The sequence below is a fragment of the Ips typographus genome, linkage group LG3 (genome assembly GCF_016097725.1).
Source record: "Ips typographus isolate SLU linkage group LG3, UJ_Ityp_2.0, whole genome shotgun sequence".
NCBI lineage: Eukaryota > Metazoa > Arthropoda > Insecta > Coleoptera > Curculionidae > Ips > Ips typographus.
Window position 1 is genome coordinate 8,275,338 of NC_138424.1, and position 24,093 is coordinate 8,299,430.

The window sequence follows — 24,093 nt, forward strand, 5'->3', positions numbered from 1 at the left end:
TTAGTAGGGAAAGTTGCATTTCACTTAACTGTCCTTTTAAGCCACTGCCACACCACAGTATTGAATATAAAAGACATTGAAGCAAGCGTAAAATTACTATACTTTAAAAACATACTTTTTGAAAAATTGTCCTGTTAATATGTCTATTTAAAATTAATTCAGAAGTATTAATAAACAAAATAATTATACTGTCATTAAAAAAATGTACTTTTTGTTCATCAATGTTCTCAGATTTGGATCCAATCGAATTTTCCGGGTTACTTAAAAACTGTGGTGTACAGAATGTCCCTGAATTGGTGTAAAGAGGAGTACATTGAAAAATACGAGAGGAAGTACATTGAAAAATACGAGAATTTTTTTGTATAAAGATACCCTTTTAAATATTCTTCAAGATGCAGGGTGTCAAAGTTAAAAATATCGTTTTTTGTACAACGAACACTGAAAACTTTTGTAGGAATATTTTCCGATAAAACGCAGTTTTTTAATATAAAGCAGTGGCAGAGATTTTGAGTTAACAATGTTTGTTTTGTCTTTAGCTTCTACGCCACTGGATAAATGGGCGTTTTTCAAAAAAACAAAGTTTTTTAAGAAAATCACATTTCATGATCAAAAATGATTAATTTGTCATATAAAGCGAAGATTTGTGGCTTACGACATATTTTTTGGCCCTAACTTCTACTAAGTAAATTAAACGTTAAACAGTGTTGAAAAGTGTTGTTAAATTATTAATTATTTGGTAACAACTGTTAATACTTAGTTAATTGTCAAATTTAATTTTGTTTACAATTAATAAATCTAACTCTTTTTATAGTCTAAATGTTTCCAACTCAAAAAATGGAGTTCAATATTTTTGATCATAAAGTGTAATTTTCTGGTGTAAAATACAAAAAGTAATTTTTGATATAAAAAACTCGTTTTAACAGCGTTCATTTTCCCTCTATCGTTGGTTGGGTTAGGTTAGGGACAAAAAACATTGTCAAACCAAAATGAGAGATATGCGGGAATTGAAAAATTGATTTTGTAGAAAAACAAAAATATAAAATTGTGTATAATAAAAAAAAAGAGAGTGACAGACCTCCAAGACAGTACGAAACGAAAACAAGTTTGTAGCAGACAAGAAAGCTAAACCTGATGTTAACAATAATATCATGATAACTACATTAAAACAATGATTGGCGTACGCCAATCATTATGTATTTTTTTGTGTTTAAAATATAAGAACAGGACAAAATGACTATCAATTTGATTACCGGATTAAATTTAGAAATAATTTTAATTCTAAATGGGTAGACGCAAATTATATATCGGTATATTCCACTTCAATTTATCTTCTTTTGCGCACAGCGCAATGTGATATCTCTATTGGTTTTTGAGGTATTTCCAAACTAAATACACTGACAACAATGAGAAAATCAGAAACTGAATAGTATGAACATTATCAATTGAAGGTAATTAAACAATATCAAGCCAATTTACAGACGTATATGTGTGTCAATATTTTCATTGCAAACATTTATTCAGTCTTGCATACTTAATGTCCAACTTTAACTATTGAAATATGTTGAATGGCTTAACCATTTCTTCTAGGCAGTGATCAAGATAGAAAACAACTGGTTGTGATAACATTTTTCAAAATATGTTTCTGTTATTCTTCTTTCCAAGCACTATTCTTCAAAATACTCTATGGCTACAGTAAGGCACCCTAACGTGTTTCTTCATTAACTTTGGCGCCATAAAAGCCAAGATAAACTATAGTTGTTTTTATTATCCAATTACAAATCTGACCTTTAACCTAATCGAAATCCTCATGTGAAAGACAGAAGCCAGTAAATTTTGACCTTTATCACATCGCCACAACCGTTGCAATATGCAACATTAAGCACATGTAAACCGAATCGTTTTGGCTGCTACTTTAGCCTGTTTAAAATTCAATAACACAGTTCCAGATTGCGTAAGAAGAATTAAACATTTACGGTCGCCTGTTCGAACTTAAGCTATTTCTTTCCGGTCGCCCATTAAAATAATCCATCAAGGCGTTTGTTGCGGGGACCCGCAAAAGGAATTAAGAATCGAGTGTTTGGTCCTACCATGGCGGCGATGTATCTCGTATACACACTTAGTGGGACAAAGCGTTTGACTTTTTATGTTAATGTCCGTGCCAGGTCGACATAAAAACTAAACGAGAATAAATAGAGTCCGGAATCGAGACGAGGAAAGTTACGCGGCTTAATGCCATTTTATAAATGACTTTTTAAACTGGCGGGGCCCCTCCTTTCCGAATGAAAAATCACATTTTAATTAGCCGACCGAATTTCACGTCTAACACCCATCACTCAGTCGGTCCATCGAGATCATCTCGTCGACGAAAAATCTTAATCTGCATAGAAAGAAAAGCCGTCAACTTGGGCGCATTCCTCTGCTAGAAGTACATGACAGATTTGATGGAACACTGTCAAATACTGATGTTCTGTCATGTTAGTTTCATCCATATATCAGTTAAAGTTATATGGCAAACAGGATTAACTTTCTGTACACTGTTTTTTTTTTCGGTGGAACTAGAATAAGTATACAGGGTTTTTCAATGACAAGTAGCCACCCTGAATATCTTCCAAAATAATTTCTCTGTTAAAAAATGCTAAGACACGTCAACAAAGATTGCAAGGGGGACATCTTTTTACGTAGGATTTGAATTTCTGCCATCAGCCCCTTTGCCGCCATAGCCACCCCCACTAAGTTTTCAAATGGTACCATACCCTGTGTGGCACATCGTTGGAAAGAGTATTTCATAAGGAACTAATTGCACTATTTTATTTGTACATCTGCTTTGAATTGAGACCAAAAAAAATAAAAACATGTTTTTGTTATTTTGGTCAAACTGCTGATAACACTACCGAATACCTGTTTTCCATTCCATGTTTTTGCCTCAGTCGGTCAACTTGTAAGTTCGTTTTGAAGGAACATTGTCAATATGGTTTACACGACTGCCAAAAGAATAGAAATTGTACATTTTTCATCCAGATAAATTAATTGGTCATCAGTATGTTTAAAGTTGATGCAAAAATTCATGGAAACTGGTGCAGTGACAAACAAAAAACATCAACCTGAAAGACAAATTATTAATGAACCAATTGAAGATGCTGTTTTGGGAAATCAAATTTCCCATGCATCGGGTGTTTCGACAAGCAGTGTATGGATTATTTAAAAAAACACAATTTTCATCAATACAAAGTAAAATTGGTTCAGGAATTAAACGAAGATGACTATGATAGAAGACTACAATTTTGTGAAATTATGTCTACTAATCTGACAAACAACGTGAACTTGTACAATATTTGCTTCAGTGATGAGTGTATGTTTTTTTTGAATGGAGAAGTGAACAGGCATAACTGTAGGTATTGGTCAGGCACGAATCCACATTGGTTTAAGGAAACCCATACCCAATATCCAGAAAAACTTAATGTTTGGGCAGGTATTTTAGGAGACCACATCGTTGGTCCGTTTTTTATTGACGGTAATTTGAATGCCGCTACTTATCTTGATCTTCTTGACACCACTGTTGATCCGACCATAACAGAGCTACTAGAAAATGATGAAAATTTATTTGAAAATCAACTAATTTTCAAACAAGACGGTGCACCTCCACACTATTCACTTCCCGTTCGAGAATATCTGAACAATCGATTTCCTGGAAGATGGATTGGTAGACGTGGTCCCATGGAATGGCCTGCGAGATCACCCGACCTCACTCCGTTGGACTTTTTTCTATGGGGGCAACACAGCCGGCCAATATTGCAGACCTTAGGCAGAGGATACATGAATGCCGACCACTGACACCGCAAGTCCTCACAAATGTTCGCGAACTCTTCCAAAGTCGCTTGTATTATTGTATGGAAGTTAACGGAGGTTATTTTGAGCCATTAATTAAATGATAACCGCTATTTGCTATTATTTCTGCAGTTAACAAAAAATAAACACATAACGTATTATTTTTTTTTTTGGTCTCAATTCAAAGCAAATGTACAAATAAAATAGTGCAATTAATTCCTTATGAAATACCCTTTCCAACGATGTGCCACACAGGGTATGGTGCCATTTGAAAACTTAGTGGGGGTGGCTATGGCGGCAAAGGGGCTGATGGCAGAAATTCAAATCCTACATAAAAAGATGTCCCCCTTGCAATCTTTGTTGACGTGTCTTAGCATTTTTTAACAGAGAAATTATTTTGGAAGATATTCAGGGTGGCTACTTTTCATTGAAAAACCCTGTATAGTGACGAAATGATATTATGTAATAGAATAAGTAAGCACATAATACGAAAATATACAGGGTATTCCATACGTATCGAAACGGTCTACCTTTTTCCACAAGGTGAAATAAAGCTACAAAGATAGAATTTTGGAATATCACGAAGGTTAAAAAATCTATCTCTTGATGGTGATTTAAAATTTTTAGGGTCTAGGTCTTCGGATCAGCGACATCCACCACCATTTTTTCTAATGGATCGGTAATGATTTCGTTTGTCTAATGATTGTTGAATTTGTTTTCAAAGCTGATTACGTGGCTATCATGGTTGGGAAACGACCCATAATTTGAGGTACATATCCTCATAAATAAAATTTGTATTAACAAAGCTGAAAGCTGGCCAATCAAATGTCCTTATTCCACCCATTATTATTGCAGTACGTATTACTTGGAGTGAGCCGGAAAGACGTTTTTATTTAGTCAATTCTGAAAACACACTGAAACATCATTTCAAAAATTACTAGCCAATCAGCTTCTATGTATGATGTTCTAGATAAATATGCAAGTTTAAACATTTCCAAATTCTCTATAAAAAACCCAACACAACACAGGATGGAAAAAACTTGTGTCATGTGTCAGGGTCTTGGAAAACATAGTATGTCATTTAACAGACCAATCATGAGTCTGGCGTATTTGGTTAAATAGAAGAAACCTATCGCTCTTCTTTTGTAAACTTTAGACAGTTAGTCAGTACAATCATTTCAAGACATTTCTTTACTAATCTCTTGCAAATTCTGGGCGGTTAGCCAGCGCAATAAGTTCAACATATTCGTTCACTCTGTTCAGGACTTCAGTACACTCCGAGTGTTGCAAGTGTTAGGTCAATTCTGCCTACCAAATGTCACGAGTGAAGTATGTCGAGTGTCATGGTGAGACTTAGTTGGTTAAGAATGGAACAAGATGACTAGTACAATTTTGGTTAGCCATGTCCAATGTGCTCCAAAGAAAGTTTTGGTTATTTCATTAAATTAATATGAAAAGTACATGTTACATCAATATTATTGTCTTTCTAAGTGTGTTGGATGGACATTTTGGCCCCTAAACATACTTTTCTCTTCAAAAGTTTTGGCAATTAATTGGGCCAATTATTTCAAAACATTCTTCTACTCTTCTCGTCAAAATTTGAGACATATAGCCAGAATGACACATTATTCTACTTTTAATGATATCTTACATATACAGTGGCGTATATGTTATACATATTATACCAGAATTAAATTAGTGGGTTGTGGCAACACTGTCAGGAACCAGGTGTGATCAGTCCCTTGTACGAGTTTCCCTACCCATTTCTTCTTCCTTGTAGTATTAAAGCTATTAAAATTAATGTCTTGACTAGAATTAAGAAGAAAAGACGACAGCGACACTATGTAGTAATCTGTCTTAAAACGTAGGTTGTCCGCTTGCGCCCCATTTAGAACCGAAAGAAACAAATCTCTCATTCAGGATCAGGCGCGGACCCTCACTCCCATATTTATCTTGCGCGCCCCGTGGGCCGTCTATAAGGCCGCATTTTTACAACCGAACTACCCAGCGGGGGTAGCTGGAACGCCGCTTATAAATATATGGCTATTTAGAAATGTCAAAATTACATTATTCAAAACGGCATTCCTAACAACCACTCCGTCCGGATATACACTCGATATTTCGTCCCGTCTCCTTTTTTTCTTCTCGCTGGCCCGAACCCGTTCGATATAACGCTTATAATTAAATTAGTCGAGTCGAGTGTGATTTTATTACTCAGTTTCGTATTCACTTGAGGGTGGAGACTGATCTGACAAAGATATTTAGAGCGTGACTTTACAGATAATTTATTAGCAAAAGATATGTGGGAAACCATCAAGTTTCATTTCAGTACTTAGATTTGGAATAAATCAGTTGCAACTCTATTATTTATTTTTGAATTGTGTTTTATCCATAATGACGGTAGTTATCTGCAATGGAGACAACAATGTTAGCATTTAATTTTAGGAAATCTCTCGTTTTTCTTGTTAACTTTTCTGTAAGGATACTATTTGTTTTGCTGTGATTGAAGACTATATGCTATATTTACGCATCTATTCCTAGCCTGCGTTTTCTGATCATTTCCGTTTATCTTGTCTATTACAAATTCTAAGTCTACAAGTAAATTTTGGATCGGAACTAATTTATTATGATACGGTAAATTAAACTTCTCTCCTAACTTAACGTGTACAAGATGTCTTTGTTTATATTTTTATTCCGCTTTCGTTTACAATCCATTTATCGTTAACCTTTTCATTATGATGTTCATAGTTTTGTTTTTGTTTATGTTTTATTCGTTTACACTCTTTGTTATGGAATTGTTGTTGACTAGATTTAAAACTGTTAAAATGTGCAGAATCTAAGACTAATTGTAGAACGTCTGTTACTGATTTTATATTTTTACTCTCTATTATTTATACTAAGTATAGTGAAAAATCTGTAATTATACATGGTTTTAGAATTTTCATTAAGTATTCTCAATGTTATTTAAACGAGAAACTGCAAAATAGCGTTTTTCTACGATCCGGCAGAAAAGTGTACTTTGTCTTAAAAAGTGTATTTATTATCTTTGATGATAGTTTGCTGGCTGTTGCAGTAAATTTCCACTGTTGATTTGTTCCGAATGTTTCTGCTATTCCTTTATTTTACGCAGTGCTTGATTGCAGTTATTTCTGCTTGGAACACTATTGCTAGAGTCAAAATTTGAATTTGTAAATTTTAGCTCTTACTTTTTGGGTTTCATAACTGTCAGGGTTCAAAACTCCAAACTCCAAACCAAAAGATTGGGACGAAAAGGGCCTGCTAGTAGATGGTGAATATCTGAGCAATTTACGCTTCGCGGACGACACAGCTTTAATCAGCAGTACAAAGGAAGAACTTATCGAAATGTTGGCAGACTTAAAGAGACAGTCGGGAAAAATCGGTTTAAATATGAACATCGATAAAACCAAACTGTTGAAGGACAACAAATAGAGAAAGTCAACGATTACATACCAGGTGTCCAAAAGCACCCTGGACATAGGAGATTAACATGGGAAAATGGTTTTTATTTTTTTGCGCCTGTACGGTTCATTTAATGGAAAAACGCTTTAGATAAAAGTTGTAGAGCACCTTTTCGGCTACCAACTCTTAATTTTTTCAATACCGTAGATTTGACCATTAAGACGAAAAACGGATCTAAAATTCGGAAATTTTAAATCTCGCGCCAAGCGATCGTTAAGGAAAGTTTATATCCGGTCGTGTTACCAACCTTTCAAAATCATAACAAATCGCTGTCAGTCATTCTGTAATCAAAACATTCAAAACAAGTTTATTTAGTAATAATTTTGAGTTACTACCCACAGAATGCGAAGAAAATACAAATAAATCGTGATTAAAACACTTTATTAGTAGCCTCAGTCCAAAAATCTGGTAAGTTGCGTTTATAACCTCATTGAATGTCTCTACTAAACTTATTTACTTTGTAGCAAAGTTCTTTAAGAAAACACTGGTTTTGCTTGCAAATATTTAATGAGGATGACCGAATCACCTATCTCAAGCCTCTTCATAACACTACCAAACGATTTAAAGTGATACAAACAATGGACTAGGAAGACCTGCAGATGTTTGAAAATAAGTTGCTTTACTATACAGGGACTACAAAAGAGAGTAAATACTTCCCTCAAAAGTGGTGCAATTTAGTGACCTTCGTGACTAATAGTTTTATTGTATCCTTCTGTTTTGTAGTGTTATCAACACACCATAGTGTTTAAGTGATTTTATCTACTCCTAGCATGGTAATCATTCATTACATAGCTCATTTTGAGTTACGTAATGAGCGATTTTACCGCACTAGTGCGATAATAATCGATTTTATCGCACTAGTGCGATAAAACAACTTTAAATGAAAATTTCTGCTGTAATTGTTTATTGAATTTAAACATAACTTTGATACATTTTTTCATATTTCTCCTTTGACTTGGCAGGCAACAAGCCAGATACCACGTTTGCGGCAGCTTCTTCAATATCTGACGGAAGTTCTTCAGACATGTTCATAACGAAATGCACTTTTAAAAATTTGTGACTGACACTGTTAAATTGTCGCTTAAGTGATATGTGGAAACAAATGGCCACCATAGCAACAACACCAAAACAGTACAGCGTAGATGACAAGATTTAAGGGTAACAAATAACTACCCGTAACAAGCATATACGAGACGTTCCTAAATAGTTCACATTGCACAAAATATGAATTTTTTTCTTACTTTACGCTGCTTCTGATGGTCGTAGATAAAATGTTGTACATCACCCGTGGGGTATGGCAAATTAACGTACTCGTGTGATCACCACAACTCGGTCTACGACCTCGTCGTGGCAACACTCCCACTCGTGACTATAAAAATGCTCATACCCCACTAGTAATGTAAATAACTATTACATGGTATGATGTTAATAAAAAGGCATTTTTTATAACTGATTGTCAATGTATTTTCCCATCTCTACAGGGTAAGGTAAGTACTGATATTTAATTAGCTCTATTAGTTAACTTGAACATCATTCACCTACAAGGATACTTGTAAAATGTCTACTAACCAAAAATAGTTTATTTGCAAGTAATGTGTAACTCGAGTTCACATTTGATGAGTAAAGGTATGTCCTGTGAAATGGTGTATTGAATTAGAAGCAAATTGTTTCTCTTTAGAGACTTTCAATCACTACATTTCATCTACTTTTGCTAATTTGGAACTCTACTATTATCCAAACAAACATTAGGTTAGTAAGACAAAGTTGTTTTTAGCATAGCTTGTATGGTGAAAAGTTCACCCACCCACACTCAATCTGTGGAACAATCACGGTTTATGTGGTAAGACCAGTTTTCTTTGCCACCTATTGTACCTAAGCTTTTCACTTGAAGAAAATGTAGGATACTGTACCTTGAACTGTGAATAAATAATTAATACAAACGTTCAGTGTACAAAGTTTTATTTGTAACAATTGAGTGTGTGGAAAAAAGAACACAATTATAATGTAGAATAAACAGCTCATGTAGATAGCTCAACTGAAAAGTTGGTTTTTTGACAATACCTATCCATATACAAAAACTTTTGTCACCTGACTGATAATTTCACTGTGTAAGTCCATATTCTGTTCCTAGAAGGGGTTTAAGATTATTCACATTTCACAGTTGCATCAAATTTTGAGATTTCAAGTCAGATATCAACACTGACTTATTTTAAGTTTTAGTTGCAACACTGATGAAGACCCTCGCTGATGATAGTTAAGCACATTGAAGCTAAATCACACCATTTTTGAAGGAAGTATTTGGCCCCTTTGTTGTTGTCAATGTACAGTAGGAAACTTATCTTCAAAGATCTGGCTTCATTATCCACTGTTTTCATCACTTTAAATCGTTTGGTAGTGTTATGAAGAAGCTTGAGATAGGTGATTCGGTCGTCCTCATTAAATATTTGCAAGCAAAACCAGTGTTTTCTTAAAGAACTTTGCAACAAACTAAATAAGTTTAGTAGAGACATTGAATGAGGTTATAAACGCAACTTACCAGATTTTTGGGCTGTGGCTACTGATAAAGTGTTTTTATCACGATTTATTTGTATTTTCTTTGCATTATGTGGGTAGTAACTCAAAATTATTACTAAATAAACTGGTTTTGATTACAGAATGACTGACAGCGATTTGTTATGATTTTGAAAGGTTGGTAGCACGGCCGGAAATAAACTTTCCTTAACGACCGCTTGGCGCGAGATTTAAAATTTCCGAATTTTAGATCCGTTTTTCGTCTTAATGATCAAATCTACGGTATTGAAAAAATTACAAGTTGATAGCCGAAAATGTGCTCTGCAACTTTTATTTAAAGCGTTTTCCATTAAATGTACCGTACAGACGCAAAAAAATCAAAACCGTTTTCCCATGTTAATCTCCTATGTCCAGGGTGCTCTTGGACACCTAGTATAGGTATTTAGCACACACCATAACACTGGGTAAAGAAAATCAAACAGCCGAAATAACAAAGCGTATTCGACTAACATGATCTGCTGTAGGAACAACATTAAGAAATCCAACACTTCCTATCATCCTAAAAAGAAGGTTTTCAACACATGTGTTTTGCCAGTCTTGACTTTTGGTATGGAAACAATGACTCTCTCGTACACAGAAATGATGGATCGATGATATAAAAGAAATAGCGGGAAGAAAATGGCACCCAGATGACAATGAACCGATCCGAATGGAAGCAGCAAGGGGAGGCTTATATCCAGGAGTGGATGCAAAAGGGCTGCTGAAAGAAGAAGAAGAAAGGTTCCAAACCATATTTCGTTGTGCAACAGTTTATATAGAGCAGATCGTTCTTCACCCTGTATGAAGCCTTGCATTAACAGTAGATTGTGGAAAAACTCTAGCTCTAGCTCTTGCTAGGCATAGTTTGTTTTTTCTAACCACCTCCAACGATTTATGTGGTCTAGTTCAGAACAAAATTTGGTTCACGAGTATTTTTTCCACCTAAATCGCAAAAACTGGCAAGTCATCCTCCCCGCTCAGTCCAACTCTAATGAATTTAATTACGCTTTGATAAGTAATTATTATCGAAACATCCGAAATAGAATTGGCCCGGCACGATCCCAATATCGAAATTGCCATGAGTGAAAAAAAAACTTTCCAATTTCGTTTTTGTAACTTCGTTAATCTGGTTCATTAGGTAAGAGAAGTATTGTTATATTAATTCGTTTGTTGTGTACGGGTTTGAACGCCGTTACCGCACAAGTTACGACATGGGCACCGAAAGGTGGACCCCCAGATTAAGTTATCAATTATTATTAGATATTATGTGTACTACTTTTCAATGGCTTGTTATATTACTTAAGGTGAAGAGAGGTTTCGTATAAAAAAATAACAATAACTTTAAGCGATTACGTAATTTTTGCTAAAGTAATTAACTAGAAATGAACAAACATAACGAATTGATCTACAAGGTATAGCATTTGTTAAATTCAAACCGGTTGATTAGGCAAATATCTGCTAGTTTTTTTTATCCACCAACACGTCAATCAGTGGCATGTTTCACTAATCAGACGATCTGAATAAAATCAGTTTTTCCAGTTTTTCATTCGCGTACTGGCCATCGACTTCAGTACCGCAGCAAGAAGTCGTAAATAAGCATTAATATCGCTTTGTTAGACATGTCGTAAATTACGAAATTAATTCCGCATCTACATATCCAGTCGCGGCTCTAATTGACATATTATTATTACAAACAATAAGGAGTTGTCCCACGCTATTACGGAATGCGAAACGTGTCCTTTTCTATTAACGCTTCGCCCTCGTTAAGATTCCTATTAAATAGAGTAGTGAATGATGTGCAAAACAATAAAATACTCTTCAACACAATTAACCTTTTTGATAAATCGACAAGCCAATACATACACGTAAGGTGTTTGCCATTAGGAGCCTATTCAAAATGCAACTTTGCCTTATAAGGATATTAGCAATATTTGTAATGGGATCTAATATTTTCCATAGAGAATATACGCTACTGATTTTCATGCAAATCAGCTAAGGTACAACACCCAGTATTTATAATTGTTATAGATAAAACAGGCGCCAAGCGATTATTCGCCACCGGCACTGTTTGCGTAACATTTTGCTCTCGCATTCGGTTTGCAATAAATAATTCTTATATGGAAATGCTAATAGGTTGTTCAATCTGCCCGCCTGACCTTGATGACTTAGACATATGATACATGGACTTATTCGACGATTGAATCCGATTCGGATTAATTTTCGTGTCGTGTATGAACGTTCCGATAATGGATGTAACAGCGGCAAGTAACCTAAAACGCTACATGAAAAAAAAAAAACAGATACCACTCTAATAATCTGAAAGATTGTGGGATAAACCAGACCCAATACAGTATGTTAATATTTATGTTCACATCGTTGGAAGTCTTTTAAGGTTTATCTCTCTTTGATAGTCTGAGGAATTGATTCAAGCGAATTAATATTGGTCATCAGATTAATGCTTTAGCTTTAGGACATTCAAGTCACAATTATACTTTAGTGAGGATGTGATGGCTAAAGAAAAGTGTAAATAAAAGAAGATTTTTAGAAATGGTTCAGGGTATTTATTCAACTCTCATCTGAATACATTGCGCCCTAATCGGCCATCATTATGATGGTGCTATCACACAATTTAATTATTTTGTTTGAAAATACATCACATTCACAAAGTTATGCTTTCTCCTCATCTCCACAGAATCAAGTGACTCCCAGTTTTTCTAGACATAGACACACTAGAATTTAGATTCAGCTTGTTCTAGTAGGTATCATCCACCAAGCTACCACAGGATTTTGGTTTATAAATGTCCCTCAGTTCTTCTGTATCTTGGAACACAAAGCAAAGTGATTTTAATATTTTGTAACTAGTTTATTGAATTTTTCCTCACTGATTCAGCAGAGTATTTGGTCTTCAACCCTTCGCATACCATTTGAGTTGAGTTTCCTCACACTGTAAGTAATTTTTTGCGCAAATTATCGTATGTCATGTTTTCATAGTTCCTGTTATACATAAGAGGATAACGGTATTCCTTCATCTCCTTTTCTAGTATCTCCTCTAGTACTATTGTACCAAACAGCCACCCCATAACCATAAGTCAATATTTGTCTGACCATAGAAATATACACACAATTTGAAAAGTTAGGGTAGGTTAGGTTAGGGTATTTCGTACAAAGCTTCTACAGATCATAAAAGAATGTTATTCTTAAACATTATATGACTGTTCAATCACATCCGAAGAAACAATTCTTAAATAAGATTTAATGATGGAAATTTCTCTTGTTTGGCAAAAAAAGCAATAATAAATCTAAAACGACCAGCAGTTTTAGGTTTTTATTTTCCAAAAAATATGATAAAGTTGGTGAGTACTTTTGTCTAATTACCTCTCAATTGAGAGTATGAAGAGAACAGCCGGAGGCCAATAGCCTCGAACAGAGAGAGGTAATTTTTTCTACCCATTTTCAATAACTCGTTGTTACACTGCTTATCACAACATAGTTTTAAGGTTTTTCAGTGACTTTTCCGCTAGTTCAATTAAAATTCTTCATATTTTACAGATTAGCTTACTTATTAAAAACATTTACGCCAAAACCGGCCTTTATCTGGAAAACTTTGCTGTAACGTAAATTTGGATAGAAACACACACAACCTATCAGATTATTGAGTTTTCGATAAAGTAATTCCTTCATTTTCTTCGTGCTATTTGGGTAGTAGTTGAAAATTATTACTAAGTAGGTTTTATGAATCAATAACAGGCTTACAAAGAATTGTTATGGTTATGATAGATTGGTAATACTCTGATTTGTTTATCGATCAGAATTTGAGAGTTGTAGAGACGTTTTGCTAAATGGTCACCCATCTTGGTTGACATTTGAAGATGTGTTAGACAACAAGCAATTTCTGATGCTAATCATTTAAGTCCAAATCTCCTAGACTAAAGTTTGCAAAGAAAATCAATGTTGGTAATCAAAATGTATAAAACAAAGTTGAAGCAATGTACTTTTGTCGGTTTCGGTTTAACATGTTGAAGGTATCCTCACTTTTTCTGCCTCGCACAAATTGCAAACATGTGCACCATTACAAGGCGTCATCTAGCAGTCAGTAAATATTACCATTCCTTAGCTAAAGGTGGTAAAGACTTCGAACAGTGAACGTATACTAGTCTTGAACCGATTGTTAAATGAAATTGCCTTCCAGGAATCGCATTATTATACAAACACAAGGTACCGAACTGCCAGGCTTCAGTCGGACTCATTAAAAAAAAAAAGAAAAACGAGATTAAATATTCTAGAAACCTCGATCGATGCACGATAAAATACCGAAGAATACACATGTTTTATTATAATCGCATCTTCCCAGTTGTGCCTTTTTTTCTACACACACACACGTCGTATTCGATCAAGATAAATGCCGATGGCACTGATCTTAATTTTCTTACCGGCGGCAAAAACTCGTTACCGGACAACATTTCAGCCATATTTACGCATTAATTGTTATATAAACTTCATAATCTAATTAATTGTGACTTTTCATCTATTCCGCGCCGAGAAATTTCGATTTACGTGCCACGTAAAGGTCAAGGCGATTTTACGCTAGTTATATTAACAGTATTTAGATTTATTTACTGACATTAACATACTTTAGTGCTATAAGGAAATGGAACGTTTTTACGTTAATTTGAAGGATTAGCTGCAAGAAAACGTTCTCGTTACCGTTCGAAAACGGGATTTTCAAGGTTTCGCATTAAAATTTCGAGCATTACAACAACGCATAAGGAAAACCACCTCCGAAAACGATGGGAATCAAATCGGCGGGACGCCATCTAGACCATAAAATAATTTAGTTTTCCATTCATTACTTTATTTCTCGGTAACACGCAGCCACCTTCTTTATTATAATTCCGTTTAAAATATTGTAGCCTTAATACGGCTTTTACTACCGACGTATTTCACGGTTCTAATGTAAGGGACGCATAAAATTATTAGAAATATGCAGGTTAAATGAGCTTGCGAGCAGTAAACACTGAATATTGGATCGGTTAACCTGTTACAATGTAGGTACCTTCTTTACTTTATAGATATATTTGCAGAATCTACTTACCGATTTTAAAAATTGACTGTTGGTTATAAGAAAAAGGAAAGTACTTTTTTTGGGTGCCCATTTTAGAAATTTGCTTTGAAAGTGATTTTATACAGTGTGTCCATAAAGTATGGAATAAATTCGATTCAAATTTAGGGAGTTATCTTACAGAAAAAAGCTCACTTTTTGAGAAAAAAAATTAAATATACAGGGTGTCCCAAAGCTGAGACAGTTGACATTTTCCAATGAGAACCCCTATTTTTTATTGCAATTATGGATTCTACGTAAAGTTCTGGGTATTTTTCAGGTAGCATATCCTATGTCAATATTCAGCTATTTTCGAGAAAATAACAGTTGAAAAATATAACATGTTTTATTGAAAATAGTGTTTAATAACAAAAAACACTAATTATTTAGTTATACCCTATTTATTATGGTTTCTTGACTAATGTTAAGACACTCTGTTCTAATAATTCTAATTTTTAATTCCTCAATTGATTCAGGCTTAGTTTAAAAAACAAATTTTTTGAATTATCCCCAGAAAAAAATTCCAAGAATTGAGATCAGGAGATCTTGGAGGCCATTCAATTGATCCACGCCTTCCAATCCATCTGTTGGGAAATGCTACTTCGTTAAGATATTGTCTAACTTGTATTGCATAATGCGGGGATGCACCATTCTGTTGAAATGAGGTAACGAAGGATATCATAGTCGCGGGCAATTTGACGAATCGTTTATTGCTGGACGATCATTTTTTGACTTATTTTCTACATACATTAGTAATTTTAATAACAATTCAGTAATCGGTTAATTAACAAAGTTATTATAACTTAAAAAGTGTGTTAGCAACGCTAATTTCAACGTTAAATTTATTTTTCAAGGAGACATCAACAGTCAATTAGGTTAGAAACGTTTTTGTTAGTACAAAAACGTTTTTTTTTTCCCATAAACCACTTATTTTGATTAATTGTTATTCCTATAAATCGTGCAGAAAAAATGTTTTGGCTGAAAAAAACTTACTAAACCTAACCTATCGTAACCAGGAGCTTTCAGTGATTTTTGGAAAAAAACATCATTGTCAAAGCATTCTTTGCATGCAAGTCTAGTTGAATTAATAGGTATAAGCGTTGTTGCCACATTTTTAACAGGTGGAAATGTCAATATTTTGGTTAAAAACAATTCCTGGAAGGTTTAAAACACTTGCAAAGGCTTCTGATAGTTTAGAAAGGTGTCTGATTGAATGATTTTAGAAGCATCTGGCATTTCTACAAAGTTTCTGAAAGTATTTAAAAGGCTTTTAGAATCTCTGTAATTATTGTAGAAAATTCTAGCATTTTTAGAATAATTTCAGAGTGTCTGAATTCTAAATAATCTTTGGAAGGGGAAAAAGACGTATTTTTAAGGTAATTTGGATATCTCTATTTGGAATTTATAATACACTTTCCAGAGATTTGCATAGCTTTTAGTGGCTTCTGGCTTTTTTTTAAGATTTTCAAAAAGTGTTTTTAATAACTTCTTGACAGACGACACACCATAGAATTTCTACTTTAAAGTGAAATATTTTAAATGTAATGTTTAATTAAATGGATATTCATACGAGGTTCAAAGGTAAACCGCTTAGCCGCTAGAGGACATCAATTTTCAAGACATGGCACCCTTAAAAAATTACATTTTGGCAAATGGCACTTTACGTCACATTTCTACCAATACAGTTTTGTCTCTTTAAGGGACATGCATGATAAAAATTTCACACTGCTAAGAAGAGTAGGGTTAGAATAGTTAGGGTTAAGATGAAAGATTTATACTTTGATGTTAAGAGAGGTTGATCACGTTTTATGTATGATTTAAAGATTTAATGTGATTTAAATACAGTTAATAATTTAAATAAATTGGGTTTCACCAGAAAAACCTTTAAATTCAAACACCCCAGAACTGGAATATTATAACATAAATTTAATAATAACCTGCACCATTTTGTCATACATTTTCCAAGCGGGACATCAACGTGCGATTAGGCTACCAACCCTTGCACATCAAACGTTGCTTCTATTAAAAATGTGGATGAGTAAAACTAACATGTACACATTAACACCATCTTTACTCACCAAAATAATTACGAACCTCTCACATTGAAGAGAAAGCATAATCGTTCCACCTGCGTTTTTATCGTTAAAAAATAATCAAAAGCACGTCCCTTCATATAAGTCAGAAAAGAACATTTTTTCGGGTCAAAAGCCGAGAATAATCGAGGTTACATAATTTAACGTTAAAGCATTAATAACAGCCCGGCGAGTTTTGCATCTAATTTCGAGGTTTTCGATGCCAGATGGGTGAAAGTCGGTCTGACACGTTATGGTGACTGGTGAACTTGCGTTGAATTTATGGCAGCGTCGATGAAACAAGATCTTGATAGGTCCGAGCATTGGAATTGTTCAGTTTTCAACCCAGTACAAGTTGCAACACCACTTTTTTTTTCAAACTGGTCTAGGCAAAAGTTTAACGAGGGAGCTACCGAGACATAAACAATGCTAATTACGTCACGAGATTTACGACTCTATTTTTGTCTTCAACTCAAGGTATTTTCATATCTACGGAATGATAATTTCCATTTTGTTCTAGTTTTACGGGAGCCCATAAATAACCAGACACTCATTATGCATGCAATAGTGGACGCTCGCAAACTCTTCCATGAATTTACAATAGTTGTTTGACTTCTATGAGTATTAGTATCTGGGAGAGTAGGTTCTATTCCCAAGGAAATAACTTAGTTTAACTTTAATTTAAATGTGATTATTTTGAAACACACATTTGTATGTCAGAACTAGAGCCTACGAAAATTTTATTCATAGACATAGATTATACAGTTACCACTATTGTGACAGATCGAAATATATCGTCACAACTGCCAAAAAACAACTCATAAAGCTATAAAGTTAGAATTAAAAATGTTAATATGATGTACACTGGCTGTATTGCATTTAAAAACGTTTTGTAATTTTATAGGTTCATGGAGTCGCATTTTATAGTTACCATCATTGTAATAGACTTAATTATGTCCAAAATAGACCTATTGCCTATCAAAATTTAACTTCTAAAGCTATAAAGTACATAATATCACATAGAATAATTACCAGTATTGTCTTTTTCACAAACAAAAGACACTTACATAATCAGCTCTAGGAAACCTATATTCATTATAGATTTATTCACATTTTTCGTTCCTGTATACCGCCCACGACGTCATTCGTTGTATAATGGACTTCAATTGTATTTTTATGCAGCTCATTTAAATGTAACGTAATACCTACCAATTAATGTGCTGCTTAATTTTATTGTACCGTTAAGTTTGTTTTTTTGGGGCAAACGAGTTACGTTTAGCGTTTGTACTAGTTCAAATCAGGAACAATAAAACTTTTAAAAGTTGAAAAGGGTTTTAAAATGGGTTGAATTTCTTTGATTTTCTGGCGCCGGCATCGTAAAACCTCTTGTATACTCGCACTAGATAAGAGGTCCTTTTAAAACATATTTAGATCTTATCCTGACTTGGGTGTTTTGTGGCTTATGATTTACAGTTCCAACGAATTTATTCAAAGAAATGGGAAACCGGGTTCTTAAAACTTCAGTAATAAAATAAATGTCGTAAACAGGTGGATTAATAAATTAAGAAAGTCAGATTTTTGTGTGTATTCTGTTTGAAAATATAGTTAGTCCGGATTCCTAGCAATTTTGCTTTTTGTAAATAATAACAGCAACCAACCTTTGACATCTAATGTGGACGATTTACGTAAAAACGTCATTTGACAGATTTTTTCATGATTTTTTTACTTTTTTCTTCTTTTTGTGCTTAATTTAGTTTTCTGTGCTTTTTGTATAGTTTTATTTTGTATAGGTTAATTTACAATTGCAATAGCTATATTGAATTGATCCTAAAGGCTTCTGCGAGACAAAAACATACCAATTATCTGTTGCAAAATGGGTAAGTATCAATTTACAAATTTAAACTAACCAAATAATTTCCAAATGGTTCTGAAGTAGTCTAAAAATATGTAAAAACATTCCAAAACACTATAAGAACTCTAAAATGCGTTGCAAAAGCTTACAAAACAGCCTAGAAGCTTCCAGAAGCATTTAGAATAGTCTAAAAAACTTCCAAATGCTTTTCAACTAATCTATAGAAGCTCTCAAAAGATTTCAAGACAGTCTAAAAGCTTCCGTAGAATTCTAGATCAGTTTAACAGCTTCCAAAAGTTTCTAGAGACGTCTACAAGATTTCAAATGCCTTAAAAGTAGTTCAGAACCTCCAATGCTCTTTAAACTATCCAAACACCTTCCAAATGATCCTAAAGTAGTCTAAAAAGGTTTGAAAACACTACAGAAATTCCAAAATGCTTCTCAAGCAGTCGAAAGCCATTCAAAAGCTTTCAGAACATTTCAAGGCAGTCTAATATAATATAAGACAATATGATTTTAGATCAGTTTAAAAGCTTTCAAAAGAATATATATAGAACCTATATATACTATAGAACCGTCTACAAGGATTCAAATCTTAAAAGCAGTCCAGAACCTTCAATGCTCCTAAAATAGTGTAAAAAGAGAGAACAGTCTAAAAGATTCCAAATGCATTTCAACTAGTCTAGAAGCTACCAAATAATATGAAAACAGTCTAAAAGCTTTGAAAAATTCTAGAACCGTCTAAGAATTTTCAAATGCCTCTAAAGCATTCCAGAATCTTCAATAAATATGCTCTTTAAACTATCCAAAAACTTTCCAAATGCTCCTTAAGTAGTTCAAAAACATTTTGAAAGTTTTAAAAACAGTTTAAAATCTTCCGTATGCTTGTAAAGCAGTTCTCTCATCTCTGAAAGAGTTTTGTGCTTTTTACAGATTTTTATGCTTTTTTGAGGAAAATTTTCCGTTTTATGCGCTTTTTTTCGCAATTTTAGTGCTTTTTTTTATCCGGACTCTAATTATAGTTATCCACGATGCTTTAATCCATTCTTGAAGTCTCATTTTACAAAGTAACCAAGTAAAAAATAAATGAAACTTAATTTAATGTGACAATTCACAACGGGAACTGAAAGCATTAGCATTGAAGGGAATGAATAGAGCAGAAAGAGCGGAAAAGGAAATTGAAAGGAAAATTGATAGGTTGAGAGTGGTGAAGGAAATTGGGAACTAAGTGGGTGGAGAAGGAGAATGCAAAGGAAAAACTACTGAAAGTACCTTTTTATATTATTGGGATTTTTTTTTTAAATAAATTAAACTGTATGTTCAACCAAATGAGAGGACAGAACGTGGGTCATCGGAAAGTTAAAAATTTGAACCTTCAACTAAAATTTAGTACACATCAATCCCAAAAAAAGCAGAGTTGCCGCTTTACCACACAAAATAAAGTTTCGGTAACCTTACTTTTAGTTTTCGGGTTGCATTTTCTAAAACTAGAATTTGTATTAACTTAAATTTTCTCTGTAAACACTCAAATGCTGTCATTCGGCAATATTGCAGAACTTTGTATTTTAGTATTGTAATTCCTTCTTCATTTTGTTGATTTTTAAGAATACTCTATGTGATTAGTCTTTTTGAAATTGGCCTAACTTGTTCCTGGTTCCTTGTACCTCAGAAGCTCAAATTACGACAAAACCACTTCTGATTGAAGGATATTTTTGAAATATTATGTAGAGTAGGAAAGGTTTCTGTAAACTGGTTTTGGTAAAATCACTTCCATATAATTTGTAAACTATAACAAACAAAAAACCATGCAAATCCTTAATACAAAACTTAAAACTTGGTAAAATCAGGCAATCCAGCATCGATGTTACTTTCAATACCAACTTCATCCACGCCTCTCAGTATTCGAAAGTATCCATTTTCACCCCATCTTTCATTCCAAGAATTGGCTATTAACCAATATTTGACATCATTTTCCACTCCCCACCCTACTATTTTTACAGCGTGTCCTCCTTCGTAATCATCGGTGGTTCGTTGGTAAATACCTGAAAATTTTGTTAATCAATGCTGGGATTGTAAAATAAGTAATTTACTAACCGCTTTGGTAGCTGGCAAAGTCCATGTAAACGTCCATGGTTGCCTCCACCGGTCCATTTTTGTATATCTCCAATTGGATTTGTTTTTCTCCCGCCAGAGAGTAGGACGTTTGGCCGTATGTGGTTTGAGAAGTGTAAGTCAAAGTGTTGTCGTCACATTGTTGTACGCAAGCTGGGGTATCCACGTAATCAGTACATTTGTTAGGGTGATCTTCACAAGATGGTAGAAAGTATGATTTACATCCCTATTAAAATCAGATTATGTAGTAAACTCAGGAATGTTATTATATCCATTGCTGTCTGCCTAATTTACTAGATTCAAAATACAAAGATTGGCAACGTTGTGTTCTGACAGTTATGGCAAACATTACTCTGCACAAAACTACTACATATGGAAAAAATCAAACCAATATAGGAAGACGCAACAATATAAAATGAATTTGACAATAATGATATTTTTGCCATTGTGACATCAAAGTTATGTTAGTATGTACGCATTGCTTTAGATTTGTAATCAATAACTTTAATCTCCTTTTTTTCTTTCATAAATTATCTATTTTTCCGATATTAAGATTGAACGTAGTATCAATTATACTATCCTGTATGAACTAGTATACTAAGTTTTAAAAAATAGTGAATAATTAGACACAAGATTGACTAAAAGGTATCATGCTGAGCGTTATTTTAAATATCCAGGATTACTACAATCAGTGTGCTAACTCTCTTTCTTCATACATTAAATTGAACACTGCGTATATTGTTACATTTCTTGGATTTGTTTTTAAAATAGCTAGACTTGAACGAGTAAATAAATATAATTTAAACAAAGGCAAAGTTAAATCTATGAAACTAAATTTATGAGAAATACAGGATTGGTCAAATAGACGACAAAAAAATGAAAATAAGTCAAATTTAAACTGGGCTCAGAGACTTTCATTTATTTTCTTGGGTGTCACAAATTCTATTCAAATCATGGGTTTCTATGAATATATTGATGAGAAATACAGGGTTGGTGAAATAGACGCAAGTTGCCGTATTTTTACAGTGTGGTCCAATTGCACTATTGTTAATCTTTTACACCGAAAAAATAACGCTGAGTTAATGACTACTTGAGATTTCAAATCGATGTTGCTAAATATTGTTCGGTTTCGATGATACTGGAAATAACAAATTTTAATGAAAAGGTGTTTTATTAATGAACCAAAAATAAAATAGAAAAACTTTTGTTACGCAACATTTTATTAGTTTTTTCATCAGTTTGAGAACCATAAAAAGAAAGATTTTTTTATCATTGAAACAATCCAATTTTGCAAAGTTTGGCAACATCGCATAGTTTTGCAATTTGTGATTTTGAAAATTTGTGAAAATTTTCTGCCTTGTTTGGGAACACTGAAAATTTGACAACGTCGCATTTCTTCTAAATTCGTTGTCATACAAAACGTCTAGTTTTTTGTAAAAATTTAGAACACAACACAAGTTTCTTAAAAAAATGACAAAATGTTTTAAAATCGTTTCAAATGACTTAAATTTTGCATGAGAACTTTTAAAAGTGAATCACGTGACTTTTTTTTGAGCCAAAATCGTCGGATTTACTTTTTGAAACATTTTGACACTTTGCTTTGAGAAGAAGTCGAAAGTATTTTAAACAGTTTTTGAAATTTTTTAACTTGGAAGATGATCTCTTTGTTGTCAATTTAGTAGTTTTATGGCAAAAACAGCAAACATTTTCAAACTCGTTCAAGGATTTTCAAACTTTTTTAAACTATACCAGAAACCGCAAAATGGTTCTTCGAACTTCAAAAATATCAACAAATTTATTGTCAAAAATCACGTTTCCCTTATGATTACTTTGGTTCTCTCAAAATTGAAATTTGAAGTGTCGCACCAACTACAAACACTAACAACTTTAATAAAGGCTTTCCAAAAGTGGTATGTGTGAAATATCAGTGAATTTGGAGTACATAACATAATGTTGATGGGAGGAAAATGTGTTTTTTGTAAGAATTGAATCAAAAATACATTTTGAAAACTTACCTCATCAGTACGGTTATACAGTCCTCCAGTTACCACGCCTGTTGTAATCCAATCATACCAAGCTTCATAAGGCCAACCACCATCGCAACCTCCACCAGTACCGCACGTCAACATATCTTGAGAGGAAACGTAAATTTTCCTTTGACCGTTAGAGTGAATGCAAATTCGGTCCGACATTGCTTCCACAGCAGCAAAAGCCTAAATTTAAAAAATCCTCTTTAAATGAATGGTTAAAATCACAACCCAAAATGTTTACCCAGCAAGCTCCACATCTGGATTGATCTCTTATCTGACCAATTATTTCAGCACAATCAGACCAAGCCTCACGGGAATCGAATGACTCAGGAACATCTTCTTCTTCATCATGCACCACCATCAAACGAGACTGGATTGATAAAGGCCTTTTGGCTCCTGAAGCTAAGATCTTAAACAAAGCGTAGTCTTGTTCTTCAAAGTTTTTTCCCGCTATCCACGTGGACTGTTTGGCATTAATTTCCTGGATGTACTCATCGGAAAATGGGTGTGGACTTGGAATGGTTGAAGCCAGTCCCAGTCCGAAAACTGCAAAAATCAAGTAAGTCTTCATTTTAATTACTGAACCAGATATAGTTTGAAACGTTTATTTATACTTAATTGAGGCAAGAGTTTGATAACACTGCCAGACAGATTATCTCGAGTGGTTTTGTACTTTCAATTGCAGCATCTTTCATTGTCTATGCAATATATTATCATGGTAGATTACGCCTTTAAGTTAGTAAATCTGCTTGGAATATTTCAAAATTCACATTAAGTACATTAGAAAGGCGTTAAAAAGTCGTAAACAATCCGGACAGTTGTCCATCGTCTACATTCGAGTGTCGCGCCATTTGAATTTAAATTCAGTTAAGGATATCCTATTTAATTTGATATATCTATCCAAGGCAGTGTGACGTAAAACAATGAAACATTAATGTTTTTCTCCCACACTGGCGGCCTCTCCTGGATCGCTGAGTGCTAAATAAGCCGCATTAGAATTCTTACCTATAAATTACTCTTAATATGTTTTGCGTACCTTGGATCGTAACCGATTTAAATAAATAATGATGTTAT

The 24,093-nt window shown here is 33.8% G+C and overlaps 1 protein-coding gene across 1 annotated transcript; it reads right to left on the reverse strand.

Moving 5' to 3' along the window:
- Positions 1–20,630: 20,630 nt before the first annotated feature.
- LOC145726558 (cathepsin B-like) lies at positions 20,631–23,605 on the reverse strand. Its single transcript, XM_081975699.1, has 4 exons — positions 23,261–23,605; positions 23,005–23,202; positions 20,972–21,215; positions 20,631–20,919 (listed from the first exon to the last, which is right to left on the reverse strand). Exons 1-4 carry the CDS (start codon positions 23,588–23,590, stop codon positions 20,705–20,707), a joined length of 987 nt encoding a protein of 328 aa, XP_081831825.1. The 5' UTR covers positions 23,591–23,605; the 3' UTR covers positions 20,631–20,704.
- Positions 23,606–24,093: the final 488 nt, after the last annotated feature.